This window comes from Salvelinus namaycush, unplaced genomic scaffold (genome assembly GCF_016432855.1).
Source record: "Salvelinus namaycush isolate Seneca unplaced genomic scaffold, SaNama_1.0 Scaffold1214, whole genome shotgun sequence".
Taxonomy (NCBI): Eukaryota; Metazoa; Chordata; class Actinopteri; order Salmoniformes; family Salmonidae; genus Salvelinus; species Salvelinus namaycush.
Window position 1 is genome coordinate 37164 of NW_024057914.1, and position 13990 is coordinate 51153.

At 49.6% G+C, this 13990-nt stretch overlaps 1 protein-coding gene across 2 annotated transcripts in view; it reads right to left on the reverse strand.

The window, feature by feature from the left end:
• Nucleotides 1-13990, reverse strand: part of kiaa0930 (KIAA0930 ortholog) — a 55994-nt gene that overhangs the window by 32189 nt on the left and 9815 nt on the right. For both annotated transcript variants that reach the window (XM_038982601.1, XM_038982600.1), the window contains exon 2: nucleotides 876-1027. In XM_038982601.1, coding sequence (XP_038838529.1) covers nucleotides 876-1027 — 152 coding nt within the window. The remainder of the gene's footprint in view (nucleotides 1-875; nucleotides 1028-13990) is intronic.

Sequence of the window (13990 nt, forward strand, 5' to 3'; positions counted from 1 at the left end):
ACCACTAATACAGGTCTTAGAATATCCAGACTGGTTAGCGGTCACCACTAATACAGGTCTAATACAGACTGGTTAGTGGTCACCACTAATACAGGTCTAATACAGACTGGTTAGCGGTCACCACTAATACAGGTCTTAGAATATCCAGACTGGTTAGCGGTCATCACTAATACAGGTCTCAGAATATCCAGACTGGTTAGCGGTCACCACTAATACAGGTCTTAGAATATCCAGACTGGTTAGCAGTCACCACTAATACAGGTCTTAGAATATCCAACAATATGGAACACTCCAACAATATGTGATCCAACCATACGGGACACTCCAACCATACGGGACACTCCAACCATACGGGACACTCCAACCATACGGGACACTCCAACCATACGGGACACTCCAACCATACGGGACACTCCAACCATACGGGACACTCCAACCATACGGGACACTCCAACCATACGGGACACTCCAACCATACGGGACACTCCAACCATACGGGACACTCCAACCATACGGGACACTCCAACCATACGGGACACTCCAACCATACGGAACACTCCAACCATACGGAACACTCCAACCATACGGGACACTCCAACCATACGGGACACTCCAACCATACGGGACACTCCAACCATACGGGACACTCCAACCATACGGGACACTCCAACCATACGGGACACTCCAACCATACGGGACACTCCAACCATACGGAACACTCCAACCATACGGAACACTCCAACCATACGGAACACTCCAACCATACGGAACACTCCAACCATACGGAACACTCCAACCATACGGAACACTATAACATACTATACTCACTGTCTCACTCTCTCACACACACACACTCACTACTCTCACTCGCTCACCTTCTTTCCTTCTGATTGGTCGGGGCTGACGTATGACAGCTTCCTGCGGACGTAAAACAACATGTCGTCCTGTTCCCGCGGCGACAGCTTCTCCATGAAGTACGTGGAGAACATCCATGTCCAGAACACGATGCGGTCGTCCTTAAAACACCCTGGAAGAAAGCACACAGGTCAGAGGTCAGACCTTAAAACACCCTGGAAGAAAGCACACAGGTCAGAGGTCAGACCTTAAAACACCCTGGAACGGTCCTATCACAGTTATCAGAGCAAGAGGAGGACGGGACAGGGCCACTCCTGATTTACAGTCAACTCAAAGAGAAACGGTCTACTGTAATATGTCTAAGTGGATATTGGCTTGTCCTCAGGGAGATGGAATGGAGATTATGTTTAATCTCAGGCTTTCCATCCTAAATGGCACCCATACAGGAAGTACTCACACCCCTTGTCTTATTACACATGTTTTCGTGTTACAGACTACATTTAAATTGATTACATTGACATTTTTTGGGGTCACTGATCTACACACACACGATACTCCACAATACCAAAGTGGAATTCTGTTTTTAGAATTATTTACTAATTTCATTCATAATGAAAAGCTGAAATGTATTGAGTCAATAAGTATTCAACCGCCCTTTGTTATGTCAAGACTAAATACGTTCAGGAGTCAAAATGTGCTGAACAAGTCACATAATAAGTTGCATGGACTCACTCCGTGTGCAATAAAAGTGTTTAATATGATTCATGAATGACTACCTCTTCTCTGTACCCCACACGTACAATTATCTGTGAGGTCCCTCAGTCGAGGAGTGGATTTCAACCACAAAGACTTAGGAGGTTTTGCGTTGCAAAGAATTGGTAGATGGGTAAAAATAAAATAAAAAGCTGACATTGAATATCCGTTAGAGCATGGTGAAGTTACTACACTTCGGATGGTGTATCAATACACCCAGTTACTACAACGATACAGGCGTCCTTCTTAACTCAGTTGCCGAAGAGGAAGGAAACCGCTCAGGAATTTCAATGGTGACTTTAAAACCGTTACAGAGTTTAATGGTTGTGATAGGAGAAAACTGAGGATGGATCAACAACATTGTAGTTACTCCACAATACTAACCCGAAATGACAGAGTGAAAAGAAGGAAGTCTGTACAGAATAAAAAATATTCTAAAAACATGCTTCCTGTTTACAACAAGGCACTAAAGTAAAACTGCAAAAAAAATTGGCTAAGCAATTAACTTTGTCCTGAATACAAAGTGTTATGTTTGGGGCAAATCCAATACAACACATTACTGAGTAATAATCTCCATATTTTCAAGCATAGTGGTGGCTGCATCATGTTATGGCTAAGCACCGGCAAAACCCTAGAGGAAAGTCTGGTTCAGTCTGCTTTCCACCAGACACTGGGAGATGAAGCACCGGCAAAACCCTAGAGGAAAGCCTGGTTCAGTCTGCTTCCCAACAGACACTGGGAGATGAAGCACCGGCAAAACCCTAGAGGAAAGCCTGCTTCAGTCTGCTTTCCACCAGACACTGGGAGATGAAGCACCGGCAAAACCCTAGAGGAAAGCCTGGTTCAGTCTGCTTCCCAACAGACACTGGGAGATGAAGCACCGGCAAAACCCTAGAGGAAAGCCTGCTTCAGTCTGCTTTCCACCAGACACTGAGAGATGAATTCACCTTTCAGCAGGACAATAACCTAAAACACAAGGCCAAACCCTAGAGGAAAGTCTGGTTCAGTCTGCTTTCCAACAGACACTGGGAGATGAATTCACCTTTCAGCAGGACAATAACCTAAAACACAAGGCCAAACCCTAGAGGAAAGTCTGGTTCAGTCTGCTTTCCACCAGACACTGGGAGATGAAGCACCGGCCAAAACCCTAGAGGAAAGCCTGGTTCAGTCTGCTTTCCACCAGACACTGGGAGATGAAGCACCGGCCAAAACCCTAGAGGAAAACCTGGTTCAGTCTGCTTTCCACCAGACACTGAGAGATGAATTCACCTTTCAGCAGGACAATAACCTAAAACACAAGGCCAAACCCTAGAGGAAAGTCTGGTTCAGTCTGCTTTCCACCAGACACAGAGATGAATTCACCTTTCAGCAGGACAATAACCTAAAACACAGGCAAAATCCTAGAGGAAAGTCTGGTTCAGTCTGCTTTCCAACAGACACTGGGACATGAAGCACCGGCCAAAACCCTAGAGGAAAGCCTGCTTCAGTCTGCTTTCCAACAGACACTGAGAGATGAATTCACCTTTCAGCAGGACAACAACCTAAAACACAAGGCCAAACCCTAGAGGAAAGCCTGCTTCAGTCTGCTTTCCACCAGACACTGGGAGATGAATTCACCTTTCAGCAGGACAACAACCTAAAACACAAGGCCAAACCCTAGAGGAAAACCTGGTTCAGTCTGCTTTCCACCAGACACTGGGAGATGAATTCACCTTTCAGCAGGACAACAACCTAAAACACAAGACCAAATCTACACCGGAGTTGCTTACCAAGAACAAAGTGAATGTTCCTGAGTGGCCGAGTTAGTTTTCACTTAAATCTGCTTGAAAATCTAATGGCAAGACCTGAAAATGGCTGTCTAGCAATGATCAACAACCAACTTGACAGAGCTTGAAAAAAAATAAAAAATAATAAAAAAGGGCAAATATTGCACAATTCAGATGTGGAAAGTTCTTAGAGACTTACCCAGAAAGACTCACAGCTGTAATCACTGCCAAATGTGATTGATTCTAACATGTATTGACTCAGGGGGTTGAATAATTATCATCTAATCAAGATATAGAAGTGCTTTACAAATGTTAGAATTTGTAAAGCATATTTTGTGTAGGTCGTTGACAAAAAAAAAATGACAACTGAATCCATTTTAATCCCACTTCCACAACAACATGTGGAAGAAGTCAAGGAGTGTGAATACTTCCTGAAAGCTCTGTATATTATGCACTACTTTTGACCAGAGCCCATAGGCTCAGTAGTTTCCATTCCATATAGTTTCACTGGTGCACTATATAGGCAATAGGGCCACCATTTTGGAGACAGACCGGGTTCTTCTCTAATGGAGGGAAGCAGCTTCTGACACAAAATGGCCACTCAGTTTAACTGCTCATTCGGAGAAACACATCCGTGCCATTTCATTACAGTGAGATTCAATTCAGTGGAACTTAAATCTACTGAAGCGCTGTCTGACTTTGTTTGCTTCCATTTTGGAAATTCATTATCGTTGACAAATAACATGACATCAACATGGTTTAAATAACTTGTATTTATGTGTGTACATTATTCAAAGAATATCTCCTGATCCCTTAAAGCTGAAACCATAAATGCTGAATCTGAAGCCTTGGTTCCTCTCAGACGAGTCTAGTTTCTACAGACAGAACGACAGGGAACTGAAATACCACTACATTTCATGATCCCGATTTTTGTATTTAACCTTTAGTCAGTTAAGAACAAATGATTACATTTACAATGGACGGCCTCCCCCGGCCAAACCCGGACGACACTGGGCCGATTGTGCGCCGCCCCCTACGGGACTCCCGATCACGGCCGCTTGTGATTCAGCCTGGATTCGAACCAGAGTGTCTGTGACGCCTCTAGCACTGAGTCTTAGACCGCTGCGCCACTCGGGAGCCCTCCAACACACACAATCTGACAGCGCTGCTAAACATTTCCCAGAATGCAGCCAGCATATCACATCTACCTGGGAGGCTGAGGTAACAGACACTTCAGCAGAATCTGAAACCTCCAGCCAATCGGACGCTGCTTCCAGGAAACCTCCTACTCATCATCAACGACTTCTCCGTCTGACAGAGACTCAGGCTACTGAGGATAGTCACACACGCACGCACGCACGCACGCACGCACGCACGCACGCACGCACGCACGCACGCACGCACGCACGCACGCACGCACGCACGCACGCACACACATACACACAGGCTAGTCATCAGTGACCACGACTCACCCACCATCACCTGACTGCTCTCATGAACAACACCCACCCCCCCCCCACCCATCACCCACCCATCACCCATCACCTGACTGCTCTCATGAACACCCCCCCACCCCCCCACCCACCCATCACCCACCATCACCTGACTGCTCTCATGAACAACACCCACCCCCCCCCCCACCCATCACCCATCACCCACCACCCCCCCCCCACCCATCACCCACCATCACCTGACTGCTCTCATGAACAACAAGAGCGCACAGTATCGCCTCTAGAGTGGCGCAGTGGTTTAAGGCGTCACTACAGCCCCGGGGTTCGATCCCAGGGTGTGTCACAACCGGCCGTGAACGGGAAACCTATGAGGCAGGCGCACAATTGTCCCAGATTCATCCGGGTTAGGGGAGGGTTTGGCCGGCCAGGATATCCTTGTCCCATCGCGGTCTAGCGACTCCTTGTGGCGGGCCGGGCACATGCAAGCTGACTTCATCATTGGATGGTGTTTCCTCCGACACATTGGTGTCAGACCTGTCAGACCTGTCAGTCATTACAGACCTCAGAAAGATATTTATAACCTGCCAGATACACTAGTCCATGTCAGCTAACATTTTTTAAGGCCATAGATTGTCAAAACGTTTGAGTCACGCAAATATCACAAGCATACACATTACACATGGCACTATCGTTGCCCCTAGCAACCAGTACTGAAGACACCTCCCTTACATTGCCCCTAGCGACAGGTACTGAAGACACCTCCCTCACATTGCCCCTAGCGACCAGTACTGAAGACACCTCCCTCACATTGCCCCTAGCGACCAGGACTGAAGACACCTCCCTCACGTTGCCCCTAGCGACCAGTACTGAAGACACCTCCCTGTCATTGCCCCTAGCGACCAGGACTGAAGACACCTCCCTCACATTGCCCCTAGCGACCAGTACTGAAGACACCTCCCTCACATTGCCCCTAGCGACCAGTACTGAAGACACCTCCCTGTCATTGCCCCTAGCAACCAGTACTGAAGACACCTCCCTGTCATTGCCCCTAGCGACCAGGACTGAAGACACCTCCCTCACGTTGCCCCTAGCGACCAGGACTGAAGACTCCTCCCTCACGTTGCCCCTAGCGACCAGGACTGAAGACTCCTCCCTCACGTTGTCCCTAGCAACCAGGACTGAAGACACCTACCGACATTGAGGACCTGGACAAACATTGAATACCAAAGTGGATCTGGTGTGACCTGGACAAACATTGAATACCAAAGTGGATCTGGTGTGACCTGGACAAACATTGAATACTAAAGTGGATCTGGTGTGACCTGGACAAACATTGAATACTAAAGTGGATCTGATGTGACCTGGACAAACATTGAATACTAAAGTGGATCTGATGTGACCTGGACAAACATTGAATATTGAAGTGGATCTGGTGTGACCTGGACAAACATTGAATACCAAAGTGGATCTGGTGTGACCTGGACAAACATTGAATACCAAAGTGGATCTGATGTGACCTGGACAAACATTGAATACCAAAGTGGATCTGGTGTGACCTGGACAAACATTGAATATTGAAGTGGATCTGGTGTGACCTGGACAAACATTGTGCAGGTCACATTGGTCTGGTCTGGTCTCCAGAGTCAGTTAGTGTTGAGGAGAAGAGACAGAGACAGGAAGCTACCTCTGGTCTGGTCTCCAGAGTCAGTTAGGAGTGGATGACCTTGTTCTTAAAAGACGGGAGAGACGCTGCCAGCACAGTTGGACACAGGAGAGGGAGAGTCAGGAAGTGAAACCCTAAGCTTTAACTTCGCCGGGTAATAGAGCGTGGAGAGAGAGAGAGATAAGAGAACAGAACCTCTACCCAGCCATCCCGTGCTGTTTCACGCCACAACAGAACCTCTACCCAGCCATCCCGTGCTGTTTCACGTCACAACAGAACCTCTACCCAGCCATCCCGTGCTGTGTCACGTCACAACAGACCCTCTACCCAGCCATCCCGTGCTGTGTCACGTCACAACAGACCCTCTACCCAGCCATCCCTTGCTGTGTCACGTCACAACAGACCCTCTACCCAGCCATCCCGTGCTGTGTCACGTCACAACAGACCCTCTACCCAGCCATCCCTTGCTGTGTCACGTCACAACAGACCCTCTACCCAGCCATCCCTTGCTGTGTCACGTCACAACAGACCCTCTACCCAGCCATCCCGTGCGGTGTCACGTCACAACAGACCCTCTACCCAGCCATCCCTTGCTGTGTCACGTCACAACAGACCCTCTACCCAGCCATCCCGTGCTGTGTCACGTCACAACAGACCCTCTACCCAGCCATCCCGTGCTGTGTCACGTCACAACAGACCCTCTACCCTGCCATCCCTTGTGTCACAACAGAACCTCTACCCAGCCATCCCTTGCTGTTTCACGTCACAACAGAACCTCTACAACTCTTTCCCCCTGATGCTGATTGGAGGAGAGAATCCCCACTGAGGATGTTCATCACTGTGTGGCTCAGGCTCCGTGCCAAATGGCACCCTATTCTTATATAGAGCAAGGAGAGCAGAGAGACGAGAAAGGAGAGCAGAGAGACGAGAAAGGAGAGTAGTAGAGACGAGAAAGGAGAGTAGTAGAGACGAGAAAGGAGAGTAGTAGAGACGAGAAAGGAGAGTAGTAGAGACGAGAAAGGAGAGTAGTAGAGACGAGAAAGGAGAGCAGAGAGACGAGAAAGGAGAGCAGAGAGACGAGAAAAGAGAGCAGAGAGACGAGAAAGGAGAGCAGAGAGACGAGAAAGGAGAGCAGAGACGAGAAAGGAGAGCGTAGAGACGAGAAAGGAGAGCAGTAGAGACGAGAAAGGAGAGCAGAGAGACGAGAAAGGAGAGCAGAGACGAGAAAGGAGAGCAGAGAGACGAGAAAGGAGAGCAGAGACGAGAAAGGAGAGCAGAGACGAGAAAGGAGAGCAGAGACGAGAAAGGAGAGCAGAGACGAGAAAGGAGAGCAGAGAGACGAGAAAGGATAGCAGTAGAGACGAGAAAGGAGAGCAGAGAGACGAGAAAGGAGAGCAGAGAGACGAGAAAGGAGAGCAGAGAGACGAGAAAGGAGAGCAGAGAGACGAGAAAGGAGAGCAGAGAGACGAGAAAGGAGAGCAGAGAGACGAGAAAGGAGAGCAGAGAGACGAGAAAGGAGAGCAGAGAGACGAGAAAGGAGAGCAGAGAGACGAGAAAGGAGAGCAGAGAGACGAGAAAGGAGAGCAGAGAGACGAGAAAGGAGAGCAGAGAGACGAGAAAGGAGAGCAGAGAGACGAGAAAGGAGAGCAGAGAGACGAGAAAGGAGAACAGAGAGACGAGAAAGGAGAACAGAGAGACGAGAAAGGAGAGCAGAGAGACGAGAAAGGAGAGCAGAGAAACGAGAAAGGAGAGCAGAGAGACGAGAAAGGAGAGCAGAGAGACGAGAAAGGAGAGCAGAGAGACGAGAAAGGAGAGCAGAGAGACGAGAAAGGAGAGCAGAGAGACGAGAAAGGAGAGCAGAGAGACGAGAAAGGAGAGCAGAGAGACGAGAAAGGAGAGCAGAGAGACGAGAAAGGAGAGCAGAGAGACGAGAAAGGAGAGCAGAGAGACGAGAAAGGAGAGCAGAGAGACGAGAAAGGAGAGCAGAGAGACGAGAAAGGAGAGCGAGAAAGGAGAGCAGAGACGAGAAAGGAGAGCAGAGACGAGAAAGGAGAGCAGAGAGACGAGAAAGGAGAGCAGAGACGAGAAAGGAGAGCAGAGACGAGAAAGGAGAGCAGAGAGACGAGAAAGGAGAGCAGAGAGACGAGAAAGGAGAGCAGAGAGACGAGAAAGGAGAGCAGAGACGAGAAAGGAGAGCAGAGAGACGAGAAAGGAGAGCAGAGAGACGAGAAAGGAGAGTAGAGAGACGAGAAAGGAGAGCAGAGAGACGAGAAAGGAGAGCAGAGAGACGAGAAAGGAGAGCAGAGAGACGAGAAAGGAGAGCAGAGAGACGAGAAAGGAGAGAGTAGGGTGCCATTTGGGACAACCTGAGCCTGGAGGAGGACAGAGGAGAACTCTGATTCCAAATCAATACCTCTTCCACACCCGAGGAACACAAGACTGGCTATAAGTGACAGACACACTGCTGTCTGGCAGATAGTGAGACAATCCTGGAGACGACTGATGAGTTTGTCCTTGTCCTGCAGTGTTGTCCTCTGTTCTCCCCTCCTCTATATCTGGCCCGTCATGGAAAAACAACGAGGGAGAGAGGGGGGAGGTAGAGAGAGGGAGAGGAGTGGGAGAGAGAGGAGAGAGGGAGAGGAGTGGGAGAGAGAGGAGTGGGAGAGAGAGGAGTGGGAGAGAGAGGAGTGGGAGAGAGAGGAGTGGGAGAGAGAGGAGTGGGAGAGAGAGGAGTGGGAGAGAGGGAGGGAGAGAGAAAGAGAGGGGAGGGAGGGAGGGAGCGAGAGGGGGGAGGGAGCGAGCGAGAGGGGGGAGGGAGCGAGCGAGAGGGGGGTGAGGAGAGGGGGAGAGAGAGGAGGGAGGAGAGGGGGAAGGTGAGAGGGGAGGAGGGAGGGAGGAGAGGGGGAGAGAGGAAAGGGGGAGAGCGAGGTGAGGAAGGTTTCTCCAGGATGCTGACAGCAGCAGGAAGTGACCTCTGATCTGTCCTCTGGACTCAACCATGAGATCACTGTTTCTCCCTTCACAGCCTTCTGCACTCCCCTCACTACACAGGACAGGAGAGGAGAGGGGGAGAGAGGGGGAGAGAGGTGAGGAGGGAGGGAGGAGAGGGGGAGAGAGGGAGGGAGAGAGGAGGGAGGAGAGGGAGGGAGGAGAGGGGGTGAGGTGAGGAGGGAGGGAGGAGAGGGGGTGAGGTGAGGAGGGAGGGAGGAGAGGGGGTGAGGTGAGGAGGGAGGGAGGAGAGGGGGTGAGGTGAGGAGGGAGGGAGGAGAGGGGGTGAGGTGAGGAGGGAGGGAGGAGAGGGGGGGAGGTGAGGAGGGAGGGAGGAGAGGGGGTGAGGTGAGGAGGGAGGGAGGAGAGGGGGTGAGGTGAGGAGGGAGGGAGGAGAGGGGGTGAGGTGAGGAGGGAGGGAGGGAGGAGAGCCTGCTGTTTTCCGACAAGATGCAACACAGACACAAGAAGCCTCCTACCTAGAACAGTAGCCTTGAGGAGCCTGGTCTAAAGTAGTACCCTATTAGGGAATAGGGCTCTGGTCTATAGTAGTGCACTATATAGGGAACACACATCTCTTTCCACAGGGCCGTGGGGTGAGACAGGGCCGTGGGGTGAGACAGGGCAGTGGGGTGAGACAGGGCCGTGGGGTGAGACAGGGCAGTGGGGTGAGACAGGGCCGTGGGGTGAGACAGGGCCGTGGGGTGAGACAGGGACCCTCTTCAACACAAACACACTTAGAAAAACAAAGTCGTTCAATTCTACAACAACATAAAAGGAAGCGATTCCCAAACCTTCCATAACAAAGACATCACCTACAGAGAGATGAACCTGGCCACTGTGACTGAACCAAACTTAAGGAAAGCTTTGACTATGTACAGACTCAGTGAGCATAGCCTTGCTATTGAGAAAGGCCGCCGTAGGCAGACCTGGCTCTCAAGAGAAGACAGGCTATGTGCAACACTGCCTACAAAATGAGGTGGAAACTGAGCTGCACTTCCTAACCTCCTGCCAAATGTATGACCATATTAGAGAGACATATTTCCCTCAGATTACACAGATCCACAAAGAATTTGAAAACAAACCCAATCTTGATAAACTCCCATATCTACTGGGTGAAATACCACAGTGTGACATCACAGCAACAAGATGTGTGACCTGTTGTCACAAGAAAAGGTCAACCAGTGAAGAACAAACACCATTGTAAATACAACCCATATTTATGTTTATTTATTTTCCCTTTTGTACTTTAACCATTTGCACATCATTACAACACTGTATATATACACATAATGACATTTGTAATGTCCCTATTTAAACCATTTTTTAAAAATGTGAGTGTAATGTTTACTGTTAATTTTTTTAAATTATCTATTTCAATTGCTTTGGCAATGTAAACATACGTTTCCCATGTCAATAAAGCCCTTCCATTGAGAGTGTGGATGCAGGGAGGGCCGTGGTTGGTGTCAGGAGAGAGTGTGTCTTGGTGCTGTGTTTACACATGATCAGTGAGTCTGCTTGATGACTGTAGACTCGGGAACACATGTGCCAACAAACAGACGTCTCGAGAACTGTGTAAATCTCTCTCGGACAAACAGACGTCTCGAGAACTGTGTAAATCTCTCTCGGACAAACAGACGTCTCGAGAACTGTGGAAATCTCTCTCGGACAAACAGACATCTCGAGAACTGTGTAAATCTCTCTCGGACAAACAGACGTCTCGAGAACTGTGTAAATCTCTCTCGGACAAACAGACGTCTCGAGAACTGTGTAAATCTCTCTCGGACAAACAGACGTCTCGAGAACTGTGTAAATCTCTCTCGGACAAACAGACGTCTCGAGAACTGTGTAAATCTCTCTCGGACAAACAGACGTCTCGAGAACTGTGTAAATCTCTCTCGGACAAACAGACGTCTCGAGAACTGTGTAAATCTCTCTCGGACAAACAGACGTCTCGAGGACTGTGTAAATCTCTCTCGGACAAACAGACGTCTCGAGAACTGTGTAAATCTCTCTCGGACAAACAGACGTCTCGAGGACTGTGGAAATCTCTCTCGGACAAACAGACGTCTCGAGAACTGTGGAAATCTCTCTCGGACAAACAGACGTCTCGAGAACTGTGGAAATCTCTCTCGGACAAGGTTTTATAAAGACTATTTACTGGTCCGTGGTGTGTAATGAGGAGCAACCAGAAGCTGCACTTTGCAGTTACTAATCAGCACCTAGTAAGAAAATAACTATAAAAAAAACATTAAATCCCTGTTGATTGATTGATATGGTTACGGTTGAGAGGGATGAGGCAAAAGGAATCGCAAATAAGTCTGGCTGTACAGCCGGATTGGCAAACGTACCGCAAATTTAGAAATCATGTGACTAAACAGAACAAAAATTAAACAGAAACTACACTATGAAACAAAGATAAATAACATAAAATAATGACAGTTAAAAGCTTTATTGTTGTCTATCAACAACAACAAGCCACCGGGGTCTGACAACTTGGATGGAAAATTACGGAGGATAATAGCGGATGATATGGCCACTCCTATTTGCCATGTTTTCCAAATCTAAGCCTACTAGAAAGTCTGCCCCCTCAGGCCTGGAGGGAAGCTAACGTAATCATCCTGTTGCCAACCCTGTTACCAACCCTTATTAAGGGGTTGGTAACAGGCTGATTATTGGCTCAAACAGCCAACCAATCATCCTGTTGCCAACCCTGTTACGCCGATGCTGGATAAGAGGTAGAAGGAGAGGGGCCCTAGTCTGACTGAGGAGGCGTGCATCACATCCACAGCTTCAGAGTATATTACTCGCTAACCTTCAGTCCCTGGACAATAAAGTAGACGAGTTCAGTGCGAGGATATCCTTCCAGAGAGATATCATGGACTGTAACATACTCGTGTTTTACGGAATCTTGGCTCTCTTGGGATATATTGTCCCTGTCCATTCAGCCAGCAGGGTCCTCCGTCCATCGCGCAGACAGGAAGCAAGAACTCTCCGGGTAAAAGAAAGGTGGAGAAGTGTTTCATGATTAACTAGTCATGGTATGATCCCAGAGAGACGTTGATAAAGTGCCGGTCTATATACGGAGTACGGCTCCTCTCCCAGAGAGACGATGATAAAGCGCCGGTCTATATACGGAGTACGGCTCCTCTCCCAGAGAGACGATGATAAAGCGCCGGTCTCTATACGGAGTACGGCTCCTCTCCCAGAGAGACGATGATAAAGCGCCGGTCTATATACAGAGTACGGCTCCTCTCCCAGAGAGACGTTGATAAAGCGCCGGTCTCTATACGGAGTACGGCTCCTCTCCCAGAGAGACGTTGATAAAGCGCCGGTCTCTATACGGAGTACGGCTCCTCTCCCAGAGAGACGTTGATAAAGCGCCGGTCTCTATACGGAGTACGGCTCCTCTCCCAGAGAGACGTTGATAAAGCGCCGGTCTCTATACGGAGTACGGCTCCTCTCCCAGAGAGACGTTGATAAAGCGCCGGTCTATATACGGAGTACGGCTCCTCTCCCAGAGAGACGTTGATAAAGCGCCGGTCTCTATACGGAGTACGGCTCCTCTCCCAGAGAGACGTTGATAAAGCGCCGGTCTCTATACGGAGTACGGCTCCTCTCCCAGAGAGACGTTGATAAAGCGCCGGTCTCTATACGGAGTACGGCTCCTCTCCCAGAGAGACGTTGATAAAGCGCCGGTCTCTATACGGAGTACGGCTCCTCTCCCAGAGAGACGTTGATAAAGCGCCGGTCTCTATACGGAGTACGGCTCCTCTCCCAGAGAGCCGTTGATAAAGCGCCGGTCTCTATACGGAGTACGGCTCCTCTCCCAGAGAGCCGTTGATAAAGCGCCGGTCTCTATACGGAGTACGGCTCCTCTCCCAGAGAGCCGTTGATAAAGCGCCGGTCTCTATACGGAGTACGGCTCCTCTCCCAGAGAGACGTTGATAAAGCGCCGGTCTCTATACGGAGTACGGCTCCTCTCCCAGAGAGACGTTGATAAAGCGCCGGTCTCTATACGGAGTACGGCTCCTCTCCCAGAGAGACGTTGATAAAGCGCCGGTCTCTATACGGAGTACGGCTCCTCTCCCAGAGAGACGTTGATAAAGCGCCGGTCTCTATACGGAGTACGGCTCCTCTCCCAGAGAGACGTTGATAAAGCGCCGGTCTCTATACGGAGTACGGCTCCTCTCCAGAGAGACGTTGATAAAGCGCCGGTCTCTATACGGAGTACGGCTCCTCTCCCAGAGAGACGTTGATAAAGCGCCGGTCTCTATACGGAGTACGGCTCCTCTCCCAGAGAGACGTTGATAAAGCGCCGGCCTCTATACGGAGTACGGCTCCTCTCCCAGAGAGACGATGATAAAGCGCCGGTCTCTATACGGAGTACGGCTCCTCTCCCAGAGAGACGTTGATAAAGCGCCGGTCTATATACGGAGTACGGCTCCTCTCCCAGAGAGACGATGATAAAGCGCCGGTCTATATACGGAGTACGGCTCCTCTCCCAGAGAGAC